Source organism: Phascolarctos cinereus, unplaced genomic scaffold (assembly GCF_003287225.1).
Source record: "Phascolarctos cinereus isolate Bilbo 61053 unplaced genomic scaffold, phaCin_HiC Scaffold_5;HRSCAF=322, whole genome shotgun sequence".
Classification (NCBI taxonomy): domain Eukaryota; kingdom Metazoa; phylum Chordata; class Mammalia; order Diprotodontia; family Phascolarctidae; genus Phascolarctos; species Phascolarctos cinereus.
In genome coordinates, this window is record NW_027555958.1 from 336,848,557 (window position 1) to 336,872,419 (window position 23,863).

General features: G+C 35.2%; 1 protein-coding gene and 1 long non-coding RNA gene across 4 annotated transcripts in view; one reads left to right on the forward strand and one right to left on the reverse strand.

Moving 5' to 3' along the window:
• TARBP1 (tRNA guanosine 2 -O-methyltransferase TARBP1) overlaps positions 1-23,863 on the reverse strand; it is an 82,073-nt gene that overhangs the window by 54,320 nt on the left and 3,890 nt on the right. Inside the window, exons 3-10 of the mRNA XM_078156241.1 lie at positions 23,199-23,268; positions 21,598-21,746; positions 20,384-20,429; positions 18,502-18,610; positions 15,345-15,476; positions 12,778-12,874; positions 11,930-12,019; positions 4,924-5,059 (exon numbers count right to left, since the gene is read on the reverse strand). Of these exons, the coding sequence (XP_078012367.1) occupies positions 4,924-5,059; positions 11,930-12,019; positions 12,778-12,874; positions 15,345-15,476; positions 18,502-18,610; positions 20,384-20,429; positions 21,598-21,746; positions 23,199-23,268 (829 nt within the window). The remainder of the gene's footprint in view (positions 1-4,923; positions 5,060-11,929; positions 12,020-12,777; positions 12,875-15,344; positions 15,477-18,501; positions 18,611-20,383; positions 20,430-21,597; positions 21,747-23,198; positions 23,269-23,863) is intronic.
• On the forward strand, positions 966-8,043 carry LOC110217828 (uncharacterized). Of its 3 annotated transcripts, none has more exons than XR_013487286.1 (3): positions 966-1,179; positions 2,013-2,191; positions 6,420-8,043. It is a non-coding gene; the product is annotated as an uncharacterized LOC110217828 (long non-coding RNA). The 3 variants fall into 3 exon arrangements; XR_013487287.1 differs by lacking the exon at positions 6,420-8,043 and adding an exon at positions 3,793-4,115; XR_002327156.2 differs by lacking the exon at positions 6,420-8,043 and having other exon boundaries at positions 2,013-2,356.

Below are 23,863 nucleotides of genomic sequence, written 5' to 3' on the forward strand. Positions count from 1 at the left end.
AATGAAAAATTAATGTTGTGAAAAATAAAGAACAATTGTGGCCCCAAAAGAGAGATGAGAAGACACCGCCTCCACTCCTTCACAAAGCTATGGGGATCCACGGGTATAGAACCCTTCATACAACGCCAGATTTTTGTTGATGTATTGATTGGTTTTACTGATTTTTTTCCCCTCTTATTCCTCTTTTCCCTTTTTTCTCCTCTTTAAAAAATCATTTGTTATAAAGAATGATTCTCTGGGAATAGAAAGAAAAGGATGCAGGAAGAAATCTAGGTGATATTTAAAACAAGTATCAATAAAAACTGATTTAAAAAATCTAGTATCACTCATTCAAAAACCATCTGCTAGGCATCTACTGTTTGCAAAGCACTGAGCTGGTCAAAGTCAAAGAGTATTAAGACAATACTAAACCTCAAGAAACTTATAATCTAGCTTACAGGAAAAAGTAATATCAATAACCAATTACAGTGCATTGTACATAGTAGGCAGTTAATAAATGACTGATGAATGAATGTTAAAAGTAATGCAATGTAATTTCACAGATCCCTTCTGGATAGAGCAAACATCAGGGAAAGCTTCATGGAAGTGGCATCTGTATTGATAACTGATGGATAGGTAAGACTTAGATGAAGCCAGGTACAGAAAGTACGACTAAAGTGTGAAGAGAAGAAATATAAAACATGTTCAGCAAATAATGGAGTAGTCTGGAACACAAGTACATGAAAGAGGCAGCATGGTGTAGGGAAAAGAACACTGGGCTTGGGAGTCAGCAGATTTGGGTCTGAGCCCTAGCTCCAGGACTTACTTTTATTATCAAGTGAGCTAGATGAATAAATTAACCTGAGTCTCCATTTTCTCAACTATTAAAATGATTATATAACCTTTCTATTACTTACCTCACAGTTACGTCAAATGAAAGAACATATGTAAATTATGGTACAGGAGGGACTGTGATAAAAATGACGAAAGGGGTACAAAGTATAAAATCACACTTAGTAAGAAGCATAGGTCCTTAGCACTGCCAAATAGTTCAACATCGGAAGCAGATATGGTTTCATTGATGGAAATTACATTAAAGAAAAGCTATTACCAGCTGTCCTGCCAGGACCACTGGGCCTATCCTGCAGATGAATCTTCCTATACATACTGCCTCTCCCTATCAGAACAAGTTCCTTGAGGGTAAGGGCCATCTCACTTTTCTATATGCATCTCTAGCATTTGGAACACTATTTAATTAAAAAATTTTCATTTTCCCCATCATTCATGTAAGGAAACAGCACTGGATTTAGGTTCAAATTTGGTTCTGAGGCTAGTATTACCTAGGGCAACTTTATGTAAGCACTTAACAGCCCAGCTTATTTCCTCATCTGTAAAACAAAGGAGTCAAGACTATATATTGAAGTTCCCCTAGAGCTCTGAATCCTGTTTTATCACTTTAGGTCTGAATAAGGGAAAATTCATGAAGGAGGTAGAACAGATGTTAGTCCCATCCCTGAAAAACACTGGGGTTCCAAATATTTTAGAGACTAAACAACAAGTCTAAAATCAATATTTTGGCTGGAAATAGCATTTTAAATAGACTGCAGAAATAGTAAATTCTTAAACACTTGATAACATTCCCCAAAGAAAAAGAATAACCGGGCCTGTTAGACCAATAATTCAAACTCTAAAACTTCTTTTGGGGAGGAAAAGGATGCAAAGTAAATAAGGGAAGTTCCAAAAGACTCTAAAATAGGATTTTTAACTCTTGAGAGATGTCACTCAAAAATGTACCATGTCTAATTACAGAACCTTAACAACTGGGTTTATAGCTACCATAAGGTATACTTCACTGTTAATCAATTTCTTTGGATTATCAATCCTTTTTTAAGTAAGTATAATGTGATGTTTGACCAAAATGTTTTGTCTGATATGCTGACTATATTTGGTAAAAAAATAGGCTACTCAAAAGTAATCACAAAAGATCTCTACACCTAGTTAATCTAAGCTCATTTATATCTATTCATTTCCAGAGTATTCTATGTGTCTATGATTGAAGGCAGATGTCAAAGACCTCCTTCAGTTTATTTGTAGAGTCCAAGAAGAGGATCTTCAAAAACAGCATCTATTTTGACCTACGTAGCAGGAACCACAACATAAGTTTTCTAGGGTTATTGTGACTAACTGCCCTCAAGAGCAAGTCTGGAAAAAAGTATGTTCCTCATGTTAAATTTGTGATAAACATTTTCAAAGTGAGCTGTGTGTAATAGAGGGTCACAGTTTCACATGTAATTTTCTTTTGTTCTACTCTGTATATGGAAATGTTGTCTTTTTTGGTGTTCAATAAGTTCAGAATAGAAAAATGAGAGATATCAAACATCTGGTGTAAAAAAAAAAAAGGTCTGTTACTTACTGCCCGACACAGACATGTTCTTAACTTACAGTTTCTCTTTCCTGCATTGGCCGCTTTGAGAAATCAGAACAAAAGTTATTTTAGATGCAGCAATTGGCATAGTGATACTTTAGCTTGACAATTCTATCAAGCCAAAATCAACTTTAGAATAGTACATCTTTTCATTCTCAAAACCTCAATTTAACCCTGCTCTGGGCTACGTAACCTACTTTGAAAACCACTACATTTAATTTTTGTACTCCCCAAGTTTTGCAAGAGTTTTTGGTCAAAAGCATTCAAGTTCTGGCCCATGTATAGTTGTCAACCTAGAAGACAGGGATTGGAGCTGTGATTTATTTGTACTGAAAATTAATAAATGAGGAAACTCCCTCTACAAATGCAGGTCAACATCTTTCCAGCAACTTACAGCACTGGAGCTTAGACCAGCTAGATGAAGTCAGGTACTATACACAATCAGGTCACACAATGTCACATAATCAGGATTCTGTCAAGGGGGACTTGAACCCAAGTCTCCCTGGCTCTAAGCCCAGCTCTCAATTTACCACCCCACACTGCCTCTCAGTTCTTAGACTGATGGCATTTGTTCCCTTTCCCTTTCAAGCCAGCAAAAGAATTTAAATTATGAAAGTTAATTTCCATAGGTCACTAGTCATACATCTAGATCTCACCTCCTTAAATTTTTAAGGAACAAACTTTGTTCCTAACAGCAATCTCATCTACTAACTTTACATATTTAATTAGATTTGAAAATGTATGGTATGCATTACAAGATAATGAAATAGCATCCCCATAAATTTAGGTTAAGCTATGTTAAATAGAACACATACTAAAATTCATTTACTATAAGACCAAAGAAAACAATCTCCTAAGTTAATGGATATACAGAACTTATATAGCACATGGAATATTGTATAATAGACAAATACTCCAGCAGGAATGAAAGCATGGTGCTATTCACAAAGGGTAATCATCTGTTAGCAAAGACCATATGTCTTTGATTGGAAATATCAATATATGAAACTATAACCTGGTCTGTGACAGTGCTGGCAAATAAAAAATGTGAGAAATCAAAATGTAAAATTCTTGCAAATTATCACTTATTCATAATACTAATGGAGTAATCCTCTTAATGAAAGAATACCTTATTTAAACCAGTCTTCATAATAGGAAAGCATATAGGATCCACAGAATCTTGCAAGATGGAAGGAATCCTAGAGACCACCTAGACTAATCTCCTCCCTACCTTGTGCATGAATTCTCTCTATAACAAGGGCTCTTAACCTGAGATTCACAGATCTGTGGAAAGATTTCAGGGAGTATACAAACTTAAGTGGGGTAAAAAAAATTACATCTTTATTTTCATTAACATTTGTTTTCTTCTGTAATCCTATGTATTTTAGTCTATGCATTTAAAAGACATGATTCTGAGAAGAAGGAATGCACAAATTTTACCAGACTGCCAAGCAGTCCACGACACAAAAAAAGATGAAGGACCCCTGCTCTACAACATCCCTAGCAAGTGAGGCCATGTATTAATTCCCAATAATGAAAGGTGTGTTATCTCACGAGGCAGCTCATGTCATTTCTGAACAGTTCTAACTATTAGGAAGTTCTTTATCTTAAGCCAAAATGTGTCCACTCTCCCCAGTACCTTCCAACATTCTGGCCCTAGTCATGACTTCTGAAGACATACCAATAAGCCAAATATTTCTTACATATAACAACAGCCTTTTAAGTTATGTGAAGTTAGTAATCTCCCTTCTCTTCTTTAGGCTAAACATCTTTATTTAATTCTAATTAATGATTTTGCTAACTGTTCTTTTCTGGATGTTAGCTCAAAAGGGATTAAAGAGAAATGATGATGACTTTAAAGTTTATCAATAAACTGTTAACGCTTAGATATACAAGGGATAATCTGTACAAATAAAAAAATTGGGGCAGGTAGGTGGTGAGGTGCAGTGGATAGAGCATTGGCCCTGAATTCAGGAGAACCCACATTCAAATCCGGCCTCAGATACATAACACTTACTAGCTGTGTGACCCTGGGCAAGTCACTTAACCCCATTGCCTAGCTCCCCCCCCAAAAAAAAATTTGATATTGCCCAAAAATAGTTTATTCTCAAATCCATTTTTGTAATAAAATATATTTGTCATTTTAAAATCCTTCAACATGCACAATGAAAAGCAAAGGAGAGCTCCTTTTAACAGACACTTCCTTCTCTTTCAGACATTTAAGGAATATATTTATAAAACTGGCCAGACTGGTAAGCAGACACATAGAATACAGTGCTGTCTAGTTCTCAGAAAATGCCCTTTTGGAAATGCAGACAGCAGCAGTAATGGAAGCCATCATGCAACCATCCAAAGATCAGTCTAGTACTGACATTTGGCCTCCATACTGAGCTAAAATAAGTTACTGCTACCAGTGAGCAAGTAACTGTGTTAAGCCCAGATTTCACTTGCAGAGACGGTTTAATATCTCTGAAAATATCTTCATTATATTTATCAACGAAAAATCATTCCCAACTTACTTTCCATGGTAGGTGACTTAATATAGTCTTGTACCAGGCTCTGTACATAAACACTTAAGGAACACCTGCCAGAAAAGCCAATGCAGCTGTGGATTTCTCCAAAGTAGTTCTCATTAACCCGTAACCAGTCACAGAGCTAAGACACGGAAAAAAATATTAGTTAGTTCATATAGTCATATATACGTAAACAGACAAATAAAATAAAGCCCTCTGATCACTCTCAAGGAAATCATAGTGGCTTTAATGCCTCCAAGAACCAGGGGTTTCACTCATATGAGACCATTAATGCAGATCACAATCTCTACATACTTTAGTAAGCATTATTAATGAGTTGCTATACCCCAAAACATTTATCAAACATTATGGACAGCCTCTTAAGGATAAGATGAGCCACTCTGAACTAAGCTCAACCCAGGCTCAAATGACAAACAGTTCATCATCACTAGTCTATAACCAAAGCTTTCTCAGTCTGGCAGAGGCTGCCAGAGCTTCTACTCCACTAGAATAGCCCTCAGTCTAGATCTATGATTTCATTGGTATATATATCTCAAAAATAAACCTCAATAATCTTGAAAATGGATACACAGCTTGAATGTTAAATGTCATACAATAAAACAATTAAAAGAGAACCAGTTATCTTTCACAGATAAGACTAGAGTGAAATGTCTTAACAAAACAACCAAGGAATCCTCCAGAGACTTCACTCCAGACTCTCCTCCAGGATTTTCACTACAATGCTTCCACCTAGTTAATAAAATACTCTGTCTTCCCCACCCCTAACCTTTCCAGCTTCCTTTTAAATCTTAGAATATAAGCACTTTGAGGGCAGGGACTGTCTTTCTTTGTACTTGCATCTGTATTCTCAGACTACCTTAGCACAGTGCTTTGCACATATTAAGTGCTTAATAAATACTAGTCGTCTCAAACTAAACCACAACATGGTTAATTATATAAAATTGAAAAGTTTTTGCACCAATAAAATCAAGACGATTAAAATAAAAGAAGTTGCTGATTAGGGAAAAAAAATCTTGGAATCAAACCACCAAACTATTAACAACCATCAAGCAATCAGTAAGTATTTGTTAAACGGTGACTATGTGACAAGCAAGCACTGGAGATTCATGTACAAAGAATCAAATGATTCCGTACTTAAAATGAGTTTACTTCCTAATTGGGAAGACAAGTACGTATAAAATATACACAGCATAAATATGAAGTTAATAAATAACTACATATGTACAAAGTAGTTAAATGTTATGAAATAATTTTCCATCTGCTGCACCTATCCCAGATACATATAAAGAAAAGACAAGGTCTACATGGTTGTCTGTGGACATCCAATGCATGTTATAATCTGAACAACAGATATTCTTCACCTACGTGGTTTCTCCTGTGATGATGGTCTGATTAAAGTCTTTTGAGTAGTTACAGATCTCTTCCAGGAGGCCCTGCAACACCTCATGGTTTCATGCAACCAATATGTCATTCATCAACAGGTATATTTGGAAGATGTTACCACCCACTGAGAAACCCACTTCAACTAGGACTCTGCACTGGACCTCTTCCATCACATCTCATTTTTATAATCAGAGCATCACTGAACCAGGTTATAATTGTTGCCGTATCTTTCAAGTAATTGTGAATGATTTTGTTACAACAGGGCTTTTAAGGCAGTATTTTGCTCTACTGAATCAAATTATTTTTCATAATTAAAAAAATACATAAGCACAATAAGATAAGAGACCTAGATCACTGAATCCTTCATTTTATGGATGAAGAACCTGAGGCACAGTGGCAGAGCAGCGGATAGAGTACCTACCCTGCAGTCAGAATAACTGAATTCAAACCAGATACTAGCTATGTTACCCTGTGTTAATCCCTCTTGCCTTAGCTTCCTCATCTATAAAATGGGGATGATAATAACAGCACCCACCTCCCACACTTATTGTGAGGATCAAATGAGATAATGATGAGGCTGACTTCTGCCCAGCAACGAGAGCCTTGTCTAAATCTAAATCGGCCCAGTAATAGGGGGCTCCATCTGTTGACAAAAAAATCTTGTTATTATCTGTGTACATGAGTAAAATTCCTATGGTTTGTGCCCATACTACATCCCTGAACTGTTCTGTGAAGTACCCAACACACCTGCCTCCCCCTTCTTAACATCCTTCCCTATGGTTAACTGCCCACGTAGGCAGCTGAATGCCCAAAACTTAGGTATAAAAGCAAGTCTCTGTCTTTTCTCAAACTGTTAGTGCTCCTAAGGACTTGGCCAAAGCTTTTGTGGCAATAAAAGCCCTCTTGACTAGAAGAACCTCTGTCCCCTGAATTCTTTCCAGACAACCCGATTCCGAACATCATCTATCTCAATAACAATAACTGCAAACCTTAAAGTGCTCTATATGTACAAGCTTTCGGGCACTCCACAGCAGTGATTTGTCCAAGGTCATATAGGCAGTAAACTGTAAAGCAAAGATTTATACACAGGTCTTCCAACTCTAAACCCACTGTTCCTTCCACTGTATCACATTTGCCTCTATATAACTGGATAAGATGTAGATGAGATCATTTATTCTCTTTCAGTCATTTGAAAAACTACAAAGATGTGTGACCCATTGCTAAACAACACTTGTGAAGAATGCCCTTCATTTGTATGTAGATTACTCACATAATGATTTGAGGTAGCAGGCTGGTACCTGTTTGCTGTCACTTTTTTTTTTTTGGTGTTAATAAGGTCCAAGATTTTTTCCAGACCTTAGGTATCTTCATCTCCTTCTGATGTCTCATATACCCACCCTTCATTACTCTCACAACCATCTCTTCTCTAGCACAACTGTCTTCTAAAAAAACACCTATCCATTCTGGCTATTTTCCTCACCATCTTTGTTCTCTTTAGTGCCATTTCTAACTCCCTTATATGTAAATCCAAGACTGTAATCCTAGGGTCTAAATACAATACAGCCATTGTCCTTGATGATTAATCTTTACAGATCTTTTCTATTTTTTTCTATTTGTTATCCTCTTACCATTTTCATCTTTAAGTGCCCCTGGGATGACTTGGCTTAGTTGGATCTCCTGCTAAGCTTTCTGTCAATTATCTCTTTTCTTTCTGAGATGCTATCAGCCTTAAAAAGATTTTACAAGTTTATATTGTAAACTGGTGTTGCCTTTGGCCACTATCTCTATTTGTCAAATACATTCCAATAAATTTACTTTTTAAAAATTGTAATGCTTATTTCTTTAACACCTTTTAGAAAACTTGTGGAAATGAATACTAATCTAACATCAATTTTATTATTTGTTTTTGACAATATATCTAGATAATACCCCCACTCATTTTTCCAACAAGATGTCCTAACTATAGTTGCTGGTACCCTCAATTGTTTTCTCATTGCTATCATTGCCCCTCTTTTTTCCTAGGCTCCCAATAGCTAGTTCTTCTGATGGAAGAGAATGTAATTTCCTTTCTTCTATTCCCTTAATATAATAAAAAAAACCTCCAACGTTTTTTAAAAGAGCTTTGCTACAAAAACCCTATAGAGAAATATAGACAGAGAAAAAAAAATAACACAAAAAAAAGAAATTTCACAAGGTCTCAAGGGTCTCCTCAGTCAATTTTGTTGATATTTTCAGGCCTTCTACATTTTTTTCTCATTCTAGAATCAGCCCTATATTTTCCCAGTTTTTTGTCTTTCCCTGAGTTCTTCCAGAATTCACTCTTTGTTTTTTCCCTTGCTTCCTCAAGAACATTCCATACCTCAGGGTGGGATAAAAGGCAGTGAATAAGTCTCTTCAGTTTCAAGAAGAATTTATCTACAATTCAGAAAATCTACCAGACTATCAGATTCTACTCTTCCAAGTTTCAGATAACACCTTAAAACTATTTTTAACAACCACCATTTCAAAGAAAAGATACTTACATATAAAGATAAAAGTACAAATGGAATGATGTAAATTTTAAAAAACCCCATTAAAGAGTTAAAATAGATTTCCAGGGGCACTCTGAGTAATTTTTCTTTTAAGGGGGTGGCAGGCCAAGTAAGTTTGAGAACCTCTAAGAGAGAACCTTTGGCACTCATTCAAAGCTTCTATTTTTCTATCAATTTTAACAAATTTAGTATCTGCTGCCATACATAGCAGATCACCAACAACAAATCAGAAAGAATAAAGTGAACAAATGAATGAAGGATGCTATTGTAAGTGGGCACACTAACATTAGGAATTAGTAACTGGCAGTCTCACACTGAAGGAATAAACAGAAAAATAATTTTAAAGTCCCAGAAAGTTAAAAAAAAAAACACAACTGTCTTGGTCATTTAACATAAGGCAAACATTTCCAGACCCCTGAGGCCATTACTGCATTAAAAAATAGTATAACAGTACAATACATTAAAGAACAATATAATAACTAAGCTCTTATATGATGACCACAAATCAGCAACCTACTCTTATAGTAAAGAAACACATTAGAAGCATTTTAGAAATATTTCCATCCATCATGGAAAATTTTAGCCCTTTAACAGCCAAATTTTAACCAACTGAAAATTTTATTTATGTGGATTCTTGGGAATTTTGCATGCCTGAAAAATTACATTTGAAAGCCCAATGGTAACAATAGCATCTTTTTCATTCCCAAAGCACAATCTGCAGCCGTGTGCTTTCATCACTAGATGGCAATCCAGAACTGGTGCAGCAAAATGCTACGACTGATGATTCAGATGCTGCTGCTGATGAATGAGTAAATGATTCAATAGAAAAGGAAATGCTTTTGAGGCACCGCAGAATGAACTGATCAGCAAAATCTGCGGCAGCAAAAAACCAGGATCTCAATTCTGTCTCGGGGAGCTTCTGAGGAAAGACATATTCAGGGCAGCAGATAACATGATGGAATCAACCTAAAGCTGGGTCTTTCAATAGTCACACCACTCTCCAAACTAGTCAACCTAATAAATAAATTACTCTATACCTCTCATATTATTGTTTATGCAGATCTTTATCCCTCTTCCACAGGCAGGCTCTGATTTACTATTTATAAAAATTCAGGTTTCAATGACATGTCATTACTTAATGTCCTTGTGAACTGGATATTTTCTCTGAATCCTGTCTCTCTGCTCTTCTAATCCACTTTGTATACCAGTGTTGTCAAACTCAAACAGAAACTCAAGCCACTAAACCATCCATAAGTATATGCCCGCAAGCTACATACTGACTTGGAAAATCACATACTAATATTGCCTATTTATATTTTTATTTTGTTTATTTCCCAATTAAGCTTTAGTTTGGTTTAGGCAACATGTGGTTCACAAGCCACATATGTGACCCCTCTGCTGTATACCAGCACATACTAAGCAGCGCCTTTCCACTAGCCATCTTATCAAGTCTCAACTGCGAGTCCAGGTTTTTAAGGCCTTCAATATTCTGGTCCCCTCCTATTAATATGGTCATTACCAGCTAGCATTTACATAGCATGTTAAGGTTTGCAAAGTGCTTTTCATGTTACCTTATTTGATCCCACAACCTTGCAAGGTAGGTGCTATTATCCCCATTTTGAAATTAAAGCTGAGAATTACTTGCTCAATGTCACAAGACTGGTAAGCATCTGAGGCAGGATCTGAAATGCCCTTAAAGGCAGTTCTCAAAGAGAAACCAGTTCAATCAACTGCCCCCTTTTAAATCCTGCTCACTCCTTCCTGCCCTACTCTTTGCTCATGCTACTGTGGTATATTACTGAGAATACCCTACTCCTTCCTTTCTACATACCCAAATTCTACTCACCCTTCAAGGACAATTCCCAACAATTCCCAATCTTCTCCAGAATGTTTTCTAACCTAAAATCAATGACCCTTCTTCTTTTAATTCATATTGCATTTATAGTCTATAGTATACCATTTATCACTTGATTACTGTCCCACTGTAATCCACAACTGTTTCACGTCTTAGGTCATTTCCCCAATTCAATTATAGCATCCTCAACACTTCTTTTGTATCCTCCATATTAAAAAGCACAACACAGAGTAGGAACTCAACAAAGAATTTGTATTTGGAAAGAAATGTGGAATTTATACTATCTCCTAGGGACAGATAACTAGAAGGATCTTATGCTGCTCGTTCTCCTGGGACAGTCAGTCTTCAAATAAGTTCCACTGTTCTTTGAATTTGAGAGTGGGGTAGGTGCCAAAAAACTTTCTCCTCCAAAACCGTCTTTTGCATGAATATTTTGTTCAATTTTTTGTTTTCTCTTCAGTTCTATGAATCTCTCATTTTCTCCCAAATGATTATTACTTGGCATGTTTAATTCAACAAGTTCAAAACATGTCACAAAATTTCTGCAAGGTATGTAACTAGATTATAAACTCCTAATTTAAACTGTAAGCAAGCTCCTTGAGAGTGGCATCTATGTTTTGTTTAACTTTGTATCCTTAGCCACTGAAATATTTGTTCAACTGAATTAAAATAGCAAAGAGAAAACTGGGAATGAAGAAGTTACTACTAAACAGCCCAAGTTAACTTAATTCCATTTCTAAGCTTACAGGTGACACTTAAATAGGTTGCTCCTTTTCCCCTCCAACACCCTTTCTAAAGTCCTCAACTATAGTAACAATCATGGATGACCTCCCTTTGATTTAAGTAAATTTATATTCCCTCTGAGTCTTCCTACCTGCAGTTTTCTCTCATCAATTTTCATCTTCCCTTGAGTCTTACATTTTCCACCATCTCTAAGCTATACCTAACCAAGTAACCAGAAACCAACCAGAGATCTACCAGAGATACCACCACTGCCTCTTCTTGTCACCATACCTCTCTGCCAAATATTCTCCTCTATTCCTCTGTAATAATCTGCCACTTTAACTACTTAGGGAAGACTATGAATAATGGAACAGAATTCTGTTCTGCTTATAACTAGAAAAACCATCATTATATTTTGTACAACTGGCTAGTAATAAAATTACTAGATAGCAATTTTTATACAATTACAAAGACCTGATCAATTATTTTCAAATCTTACCTCTGTCCACAGTACAGTACCTCTGCCTAAGGATTCCTCTTGTCTCAAGGACATGAGGAAATTTGAGACATCTGAAAATGACACCTTTTCCTGGAGAAATATGAAAGAAAATCTTCAGCCAAAAAGATCAAAACAGTTTCAATAAAACAAAATTACTTTGTTAAAAAAAATCAAGTATATTAGAATTTAAAATATAGCATCACTCTTAATTAAGTCTGAAAGTAGGCAACTTATTTCTTTAAAATTACATAATTTCATATTTCAATCTAAATATTAAATAATTCTCACATATTCATAGGAAAAAAGTCGACACATCTGCAAATAGAGTAGCAGGGTTTATTCTATAAGCCTATTTCCCTTAAAAATGAAGTTACCGTTTATAAACTACCATATGTAAAGTCTTAACCAAGGATGCCATTCCTACAGACATCATTTTTAATCAAAGAGGTGTTGTTCTTTTCTATTAACTTTGTTCATTTGAAGGTTAAATGATGAAAGAAAGTTTTCTCCTAGGTCTTCCTATTCCTCTTGGGTGAGACTATATATAAATGATGGAGAAAGGTGATAAAAAATTCCACTGTTATTAAAGTAGTTTTGCCTCTACGTTGAATTTAACTAAAAACAAGGGAGCCAGTTACTAGCAGCCCTTCTCTTTGCACCATAGGCATCCATATCCCTTCTTTAAGGACACAAAAGAAATAAAGGGAAAATTCAAACTCAGAACCACAAGAGCTCCAAAAATAAGAGTTATTTGCCAATTTGTTTTTTTAAATCTATTCATTCATGATGTAACAACTGAGTTCTAAAAGACTTTTTAACTGAAATACTTAGAGAAGTAAAGAACTTACCACATCTATCAAATTCATAGCTGTTTGAAGAAGGTAGCACTGAGCGGCTCCTCTCAATCGAATCTGATGTGTGATCATAGTACACTGAAGAACATCCCTACAACCAAACATTCTTTAATGTATATTTCCACATTTATGTAACTATATATAACAGCCCTTAAATTAGGCCTCATAAATAATGCCTGTGCACTTACAAAAATTAAAATTTATATTTCATCTCTCATTTCTTATGCTAAAAAAGTCATCAGTAAGATTTTTTTTATTCCTATGATTTTTAATTAAGACTTCTACCATCAAAGCTGACTTCCAATCTGAAAAATTTATTCTTTATTACCTAGAAACTGATGTTTACATTAGTAAAGTTATCTAGTAATTTCACAGATCACAGATTTTATAGGGTTATACAGTCAGAGGCCATCTAATCTAACCCCTTCATTTTACAGATGAGGAAATTCAGGTCTGGTGTGGTTAAGCAACTTGTCTAAGATCAAACATATAGTAAACAAAAGAGGCAGGATTTGAACCCAGGTCCCCTGACTCCAGCTTCCCTGCCTGACACCAAAGGTAGAATTCATTCCACCGAACCATGTTGACTATTATCTTCTTTATTTTCATATTTAAATTAAAATTTTAGAATTGTTTGACCCAGAATTGCAGTAAAACATGTACTGGCCTTGAAATCCCATCTCCAATGTAGTAAGCCAGAGTGATTAGAAGGATGGTTTAAGTTGGGGAGAAAGATAAATGAGCTCTGTTTTAGACTTGGTGAGTCTGAGATGCCTATGAGACATCAAATTCAAGGTGTCCAAAGCGCAATTAGTGATATGGGACTGCAATCAAGGAAAAACTAGGGCTAGATACATAGAGATGGGAATTATCTACAGAGAGATAATTGAACCCAAGTAAGATAATATTCAGCTAAAAGAAGAGGCCCAGGACAGAGCTTTAGGAGACACCCATAGTTAGTAAATCAATCAGGGAGGAATAGAACGTTTTCCATGAAGCAGTGAGGGCCCAGTTGATATTAGATAAATTTGTAGAGTTTTGTTATGTCCCTCAATTTTGTTCAGCAGCACTTAAGTAGGAAAAGGAGGCAGACAGTAGGAATAACCCACTGTTGAGGTGTGGCAAGGAATGTTCGAAGACAGGGCAAGGGGGATTTCACATGTATAACTGATAGATTTCACAGGTATAATTGAAATCATACTACTTGCTTGCCTCCTCAATGGGTGGGGGAGATACAAAAGGGAGGAAGATAATTTTAAACTCAAAATCTTAAAGAAAATGAAGGTCAAAAATAAAAATATATAAAAAAAAAGACGGGGCAAAAGGCAAGGGATTTGAGAGTGGATAACAATGTAGAGTTGAACCAGTTCACTAAAGGGTTGAGACAAGAAAGGAAAGAGAGTACAACTAGCGCAGAGGTGATACCTGGAGGAAGAACTGAGGCATGGAAGGAATGGATATCATGATGAAAATAAGTAATAGGGTTAGGGGTTATAAAAAAAGAGAAAGATGGAATAATAAAGAATATGATCAGATAAAGGAATCTGGGAGTTTATGAATAAGGAAGCAGAACATTCGTGGGTGATGGGTAGATCAAGGATATGACTCTTTCTGTATGTAGCTTAGATTAGAATAAAGGAATAGATCATGAGCACTAAGTAAAGTTTGGATATTTGAGGTATGAATGACAGCAGAATGTTATGAAGGGCAGAAACACTTTCTTAAAAAAAATGAACTTATTGAAAAAGGTGGGCGAATACTGTCATTACAATAACAGCCACTGGGATTTGGATAGGACAATAAATGGAGAGTGTGAAACTCAAAGGAAGAGAGACTGTTTAGTGAAAGAGGCAGGAGGAGTCTAGAAGTGGCAATATGGAGCAAGGAGTATTCTAATTACTCTCCCCCCTTGCTACCAGTCAGCTGGACAGTATAAGAGAAAGTATATGCAGCACTGGGAAGTGTGGCAAGAAAGTGGTGGTCTCTCAATTATAGTAAGGGCCAGAACACTGAAGGAAAGAGAAAAGAAGCCTTAATCACTTACTATCTCTTAAGTCTCATGTTCCTCATCTATAAAATGGTGATAATATCTGTAGTATCTACTTCAGGGGGATGTTATGAGGATAAAATGAGACAATGCATGTAAGGCATTTTGCAAACTTTTTATTATGCTATACTACATACACATACCACATAAATCCAACTATCATTCTATTTTTACTTGATTAAATATTACAAATATTTGCAAAAGTTACTAGTGCTATCTAAAGTGCTTCAGAAACCTAAAGATCTGTACTACACTATTTATATTAGTCATACATAAAAGAAAGCATGCCCAGAATACTCAGCTTTACATTACAGAACTTTTTTGTTTTGTTTTGGTGTTCCCCAAGGGCCAAGTAAAGTACAGATGTGAAAACAAATAGTAGTGTTACCATGGGATCCAACTTCCCAGCAGAAAATTAAAACATTTAATTTGTGAAGAAAGTTCAATACTGTAAAGAAAACTTTCACAATGTTTGCTATATGAATCTAAATATTCACTCAATATAAATAAATACCTGAGAGCAAGAAGGCCTTCTACCCCAAGCACTTTACATGGTGGAATGTGTGCCAGAGCTCTGGACAGGAATAAAATGGGAACAGCACACCAATGCCTACTTGTCATCTTCTTAATAAATTTCAATAGGAAACTACCTAAAAGAAAGAAAATCAATAGGAAATTTTACTAACCTTACTAACTTTACTTTTCCCCTTCATTAGCTAAATTAAGTATTCTGCTTTACTAAAGTTAACTCCAGAATAAAACTAAATTAGGTATTTATGTTGAAGTTAGAAAATTCTGAAAGCAATTCAAATTGTATTCCTCACATCATTACTTTACATAAGAATAACCATACTGAAGTACTCTGTACACCCAATGACCACATCAAAAAAATATAGCTACATCTGCCTTAACATGGCAGGTTAATATCCTCTATAGCATGTCTGATACCAAATAGAAAAGGTTAAGAAAAAAATCCAGCCTATACCCTCCCTCAAAGGCTAATACAGAGACAAATCAAAAAATTCAACACTACTTTCTTTGACCAAGTAAACTCAAAATTTTCTTTCCATATTATATTATATTTTCATTTCTTCAACTTTTGGACTGAAATCTGCTAAATATGTACATCCACACACATGTATATGGTACTACATAATTACTAAATACCAACATCATCTGACAGTCATAAAGTTTTACATTTCAATTATTCATTAATTGAATAAGGAGAACATATTTCCTCTTAGCCTGCTGAATTCCTAAATATTCATTAAAGTCCACCTTAAACTTGTACCTGCTCCCCCTAAGCAGAAATGTTTTCCTCCTTTAATCTCACATAGTACTTTATACTTCTCTTAGGTAGTTGTGTAGTTTGGTTTTTTTTGTATGATAGGGGGGGAATAAAAATAACTAAGCTTTATAAAGTTCCATGGGAGCAAAGATTTAAATTTTGTATATTCCCAGTGCTTATCACAGAGCTCTGATACATAAGGCAATTAATAAATATTTGCTAATTATTACTTAATTCATGATTTCATCAAGACATCTGAATTTTCTTTATGTGAAAATGGTGCAGAAACTAACATTATTTGAAAGTCTCCTTCTATTCTCTAGACAGAGATACTGAATACATTTTTACCCAGCTACACTTTTAAGTGCTTGTTTTAGTTAATACAGCTTAGTCATTGATTTTACCCTTGGCTATTCTTTTCCCCCCAAGCTACCCTATCATGATTTTCTTAGAAAACCAGGATAAAATGCTACCTTTTGATCAAAAGTTCATGCCACAAAGTGCTACACTACATTAAAATATTAAACACCACACCTAAATACCAGATATCTCAATTTCTCCCCACTGCTCTTTCTGCTCCATTTTCCTGGCAAGATCTTTATATAAAGGGAAAGAGAATAGAGAAGAGAAAGAAAAGAAGCTTGAATGACTATCTAATTAATTTGTGAATAAAAAATGTTTTATTATAAAACACATTCCTCTTAACATCTTCTAAGTTCTATACATATATTACCAGTGATCACCTTAACATTCGATTATTCAATTATAGGAAAATAGGAAAGTTACATATGACCAGGACCACTCGACTAATATTAGTAATATTAATAAGTGCTAGCATTTATGCAGTGCTTTAAGGTTTGCAAATAGCTTTACAAATATATCTCATTTAATTCAAACAATAACTCATGCTAATTATAAAGAATGAAGTGAAAATAAAGCCAAAGTATCCTAATGTCAAGCACTGCCTGCTATTAACAGGATGATATCACCTCTCTGCTTTGCTTGCCAACTCAGTAAACCTCATCTTCCTAACCTCTTGGAGTGAAAATCACCTTGGACATTTTCAGTTCATTAGCTGTTAACATAAAGCAAGTCTAACATCTCTATCTAAATCTGGCTCTATAAAGGGGCTACTACACCAATGATTAATTTCATTAGAAATGAGAATTAAGGGATGCTCCATATGCCAATAGGAAAGATATATTACAAAGAGCTCTTATACTTAGCCAATTTAAACATTTTAGTTCCAAAAATTTTCTAAGCCCAGTATCCTCCTTCATTCTAAAAATTAAATGGCAAATGGCTTGAAAAGCTAGCTAGCTTTAGAAGTCCTTCATTAATACACTAACGTACTATGTACAACAGCAGTCTTCCTTAGTGAATCACAACATATCTCTGTAATTCTGACAGAAAAAGAACACCTAGAAAGAGCGACAGCATTTTTTTCACTCTTGAAACAGTATTATCTCATTTCTTCTGACTAAAATTGCCCATCCTCCAAAATTTGAGGGAATCATCTTCTTTCCAATTATCTACATTTGCAATCTTGTGGACCTCCCTTTCTCTTTCCTCTCCCTCATACCTTACATTGAATCGGATGCCTACCTTGTCAGTCACACCTCCACATCACGTCCTCTCAATTCATATGGCCACTATCCTACTACATACAAGCCCTTATCATCTCTCACCTGGACTACTGAAATAGTCTCCTAATTGGTCTGCCTACTTCCAGTTTTACCCTCCCCCAATCCATATTTCATACAGTTACCAAATTAAAATTCCTAAAACAAGAGTCTGACCGTATCACTCCTTTGGCAAAAATCTTTGATGGCTCCGGTTCCACGTCCCTACAATTAAATATCACTCCTCAGCCCGGCATTTAAAAAACCTCCACAATCTGGCTCCAGCCTGCCTTTTTAGCCTTATTTCATATTACTTCCCTTCATGTAAGCCATGTTCCAGCCAAACTGAACTGCTAGCTAACTCCCAAAACTCAATGTTCTATTTCACATCTCTATACCTGTCATACAATTTGTCCCATACCCCTACAATGCACTCTCTACTTATCTGTAACACTTAGCATCCCTTTTTCAAGGCTGATCTCAGGTGCTACTTCATCCATGAAGGCTTTGCTGAATCTGCTAGTTGACTGATCTTCAAACTAATCGGTATTTATTTATCTACGTACACGTTGTCACACTGCTCCCTTCCCCTTCCACCTCCCCAATAGCACTACACCCAACAGCTAGCATACCGCTTTGTACACAATAGATGCTAAAAAATGTTTGTTGAATTATTGTTTAATTACATTAGGAAAATGCCTCACATGCTTAAAAAATTAGGAAAGAAGCAATATTCATAGAATAAAACACTCCATTAAAACCTACTTTTTATATCTTCTGAAAGGAGGGAAACATAAGTGACTAAAAATGTCTGTAATTTCATTCCCAAAGGGGAACAGCTTCCCATCTTGTGGCCTGGGGACCTATAATGGAGGGAGGAAAAAAAACGTTAAGTACATTTCTTCATGAAATATGACACTGCATTCTTTTAAGTGCACCATGGCCCACAAGTCTTTCATGATTAAACAAAGATGAAAGTTTTTTCTTAAGTACGTATCGTATTTGGTACTACATTTAGAGGGTGGATCAGGATTTTCTGATTACAGAGACTCAGGATGTTATGTTTTACCTTCTGAGATTGGGTATGGCCAAATATAATATTACATAATCGTGGCTTGTGCTATAATAACCTACTTTTTAATTTAAGAATATGTACGAATTTTGTACACATAGAAAATATCCTCCAGGAGTAGGACTGGAAAAGAAGGTAGACTGGCAACGTAGCAGAACGATGGATGGCATGTAGACTATCCAAGTACGATACTCTACCCACAGAATGGTAAAAGACCCAAGGAAGGGCCATAGCACACTGGGTGGGATCGCCTATGGAAGATCTATCATAGCACATGGGGGGAAAAACGTCACAGTATGAGAAGGGATGGATGACTTACTACTTGCACACTTAGAAAGATACCCACACCAATTAGATCAATCCAATCCAATAAACATTAAGCACCTATCATGTGCCAGGCACTGTGCTAAGCTCTGGATCACAATGCAGTCAAGTACTGAAGTATATATAAACTTTGTCACCAAAATAACATCACCAAAAATTAATTTTTTTTGCTAGATAAAATAATATTCATGGCCAAGACAGATATTAGCAACAAATTATTTCAATACAGCATTTAGTTGTTAACATTTACCAGTCATTTTTTCCTACTATATGATTCTGCCATGAACATTATCCATTAGTTGAACACATTAGACCACTAGAATCTAAAAGCAAGCCATAATAAATGTTTTTCAAACCTTATAGAAAACACTAAATGTCTTCTTGGGTTTTACTGCTCTCCAGCTGTCTAATTGCTACAGCAAACTATTCAAGAGTAATGAGTTATTTGAAAACTACAAAATAATTGGCACATCAAGTATCGCTATACTCCTTATACAGTGATTAAATTAGGCTAAATATTAACATACGTTAGCGCATAAAATCCTAAACTTGTTCACTTAATCTAATTATTAAAAGAAATAAATATAGACAAATATGAGCTTTCTATAAGTATCAAATATAGGCATGTTAAACACAGGAACGTTAACTTCTATTTATAGTATCAATATTTATGAAGAAAATTACTTTTAAAAACTGTGGAAAATTCCTGAAAACAAAGTTCAGGAATACAAAGAATATAGAAACTACTCACAATCTCCTATTATTCCAGATCAGTGGTACTTCTCACTGATAATGGGAGGCTGACCAGAGCCTCCAACTTCCACAAGGCCAGGCCCAAGTGAAAGCCAAAACCACTGACGTGTATGTGTGTGCACTGGAGGGGGGTGGGAGGGGGTGATAATGATGTACTTTCAAAAAACCAAAAAGAAGGGGTGGGGGGCACATACTAGAGAAGGGAGAAGAATGGGAAAAAAGAAGTAAGAGAAATAACAGAGAGAAGAATTTTGGGGGGTTTTGTTTATTTTTAATTACGGAAGGGGAAAAAACTGATAGTTTTTTAGACCAGGAAAAGAAGGTAAGGGATGAGAACAGCCATAGTAAAGAGGAATGGCCATATTAAAACAAACCATCAGTTTAAAGTCAGGCACCCCATAGGATATCTGGCATTGTACCAACCTATGACAAACATATTCTTTTCCTTATTGTTTTGCATCATAATTAGGTATCAGAAGATTTACCTGCTATACAAAGAGAACTTTCTGAAAGGGCTTCCATTAGTGGTCCAATAATAAACTAAAAAAAAAAAAAGACATATGATTTATATTAACTTGTATTTATAATTTTGAAATCCAGTAAATAACTAGGCTTGCTTTGATTTGTATTCACCCTACATAAGGAAAAGGAAGGATTGCTATAAACAAAACAGACCTCTCTCACACTAAAGTTTGACTCTGAGGTTAACAGAAGCCAGAATATAATGATGTGCTTTTTAAGCAGATAAATTCTGCCAGAATGATAAAGCCAGTAGAGCTATTTGCCCACCTGATATAAAAGTTTGGGATACTGAGAAGAGGGTTCATGTGCTGGTTCAAGAAGCAGGAAAGGAACCTGAAGTAGTAACATGCTGGAATAAAGGCAGTGACAGAAAGAGAGAATAAGGTGCTCAAGAGGAGATTCAAGCCCCTTACCTGGAAGTTAAAGGAAAAAAAAATGTTAAATTATATCTCTGGAATTTTGCTGGACATTGGTTAAGGTGGTAAATTCACAAACAGGATCATGGGACTTAATGAGATTAGTTACATGGCATTTCTAAAAATATCATGTTAGCTATTCAGATAATAAGTAAAAGGGTAGAGCAAACCTTTGTTAAAGCAGAAAAATCAGTATTTTCCATAAGCAGTAGACAATTCCAAAATGACAAAGTTCACAAATGTATCTTTAACACTTATAGAATTGGTTTTCTGCCAATGTCCCTATATCCCTATGTGTGTGTGTATATATATATATATATATATATATATATATATATATATATAAAAATTACTGAAAAACATAATTATAAGTTAGGATGATCATGGCCCAAAACACTTAAAATGGCTGCATTCAATGGAAAATTATAGCCATGATATAGTTGTTTTGAATCATAGGCATAACATCACTAATAGGCCTTATTTTAAGTCATAATTTGCACTAACACTGATATATTTATGTGTCTATATTACTAATACAATAAAATTTTCTTATAATACTAGACAAAACCAATGCCTACTTTATAAGCTAATCTTGCTATCAATTGGCTTTTTCTATATGTAGTAGCTATCTTCAGAGGTTAGAATTTGTTTTCCCTAAAGCCATGAAATAAGTCATGTAATAATGATGTTCTATTAATTCTTAGGGATAAAAAAGTACAACAGATATCTTTTGGTCTTCTGGCAATGGGGACAGGGAACACTACCATTACCTCAGAAAATCCTGGTGCACCTGGAAGACCCTTTGTTTCACAGAGCTCCAAAAAGTGCATAATGCCTTCTTTGGTCAGGGTTTTGTTTTCACTTTCAAACATTCTTTTATAAATACACATATGCCAGGACGGATGGAGGAGCCAATGTGCTGTCAAAACAAAAGCCCAATTTTGCCTTTGGTCTGAGTTATCAAATATTAATCTAAAACATACATAAATTTTAACCTTCTTATTACACTGATCACTAAAGGGTAGAATTCAGTAGGAACTGGGTTAGTATTGAATGACATTTGAAAAACTTTAATTATCGAATGCCCCAAAATTTCATTATCAACTGGAGTCAGCCAGTCTTATATAGTTGCAAAGGCAACTATATAAAATTTGGCAACTGCCAACAAAAGAAATTCCTTCCTTTGGAGAGGTACAAATTTAGAATTAGTGATAAAAATTTTCATTATTCAATAACTCATATTTATAGAATGTTTTATGGTTTACAAAGTACATTCTACACAACAACCCTGTGAAATAGTCACATCAAAATTATTACCCCCATTTTACAGATGAGGAAATTGGACTGAAAACTTGACTTGGTTACCTTCCACTTACTATACACATTTCTGGCTCTTCAGAAATGAGTATTTTTATCCTTTAATTCTTTTGTAAAACTGATTTTTCAACATCAATTCACACCATATTATAAGTAAATTAGTTCATTATCTACAATCAACATGAAGAAGTTTTTAAAATTCTTTGGCAGCAGTAATTTTTAAAAATCATTCATTGCCATTTGATTTCACATTCCAAGAGCTGTGCGCAAAACATAATAATAAGTGTATCATTTTAATCCTAGATAGTTAAGTGAAGTCACACCAGGATTCAATTAAATTCTAGCCCCAGGTGGGACCATAGATTCTCATGGTCTGTGAAAATCCCAGTGCATCAAAAGATTACTGCAATAAGCTGAATAAGGCTCAATTCCTAAAGGGTCAACCTATTAAAATTGTAATTATCTGAGGCAGGTACTAAAACCCATCTAACCCAAGTTAATTCCCATATGTAAACACTATAATATAGCACTTAATCATTCACATGAATACAAAATACGTTAACCTATGTTTGCTTATTACATTGATGTGAACTTCAATTTCATAAAACTGTCCTGTAAGACATCAGTAAGAATTATCTAAATAGCCTCTATACATCCTCCACTGAAAAGAATCCATAATATTGGTAGTGGTTAAGGCCCAAGACTCCCATGTTAGATTTACCTTGGAATTCTCTATTCCTGACTAAGGAATACCAACTATGTGGCAATTAGGAGTAATCATCTACCTTCTGTTACTGTCAATGCAATACAGCAAGGACCCAGATTCATTCTTATTTGCAGTCTCCACCAACCTTAGTATGCTAATACATCTTATACACATCTATCCAAATAAAATGTTTCTAAAGGTCCTAAAAAGTAACTCACAATCACTAAGGCAAAACTGGATGTTTTAAAAGAATAATGAAGGGCTATAACAAAAGTAATGCTACCACACAAAGATGACATATTTTAAAAGCTTAGGAATAAATCATCTTCTTGAAAGGACAACCATTACCTTTTTCCTCTGACACTGCATAGTCAAATAAACTGTTTAGCTTTGGTAAAACAGGTTTTATAACATGTATCTGAAATATAAACACAAAAAGATTTTGTAATTGATGAAAAAACACTTCCAAAAACTGATTTAGATCTAGTGTCATTACAGTAACAGTATTATTTCTCAGCATCACATTGGAAAATTGTTAAGAATTTAATGGTTATAAACATGAGAACTAGAATTATGAAGAACAAAGGTGATGTGTACCTTAGAATATATGCAAAATACAGATTTTACATGCCATTTTGTGATTTTTAATGCCCTTTTACATATATTACCTTCATTTCTAATTTGATCTTTGATCCCTAATAGCAGTGAGGTGGGTAGGCATTGTAGACACCGAATTAGAACTGGAAGGGCCCTCAGAGTTAGTCATCTAGTCTAAGCCCCTCATTTCACAGATGAGCAAACAGGCCCAGAAATATCAAGTGACATATTCAAGCTCACATCAGTAGCTAATAACCAGAGCAGACATTACACCCATTTTAAAGGTGAGAAAATTGAAGCACAGATTCCTGAGTTTCCCCAGGATCACTATGAGCAACAAAATCACAATACCCAAATCTCCTGACTTTTAGTACAGTCCTCTTTCTCTGTAATTGTCAGTGTCTTTACAACACCTC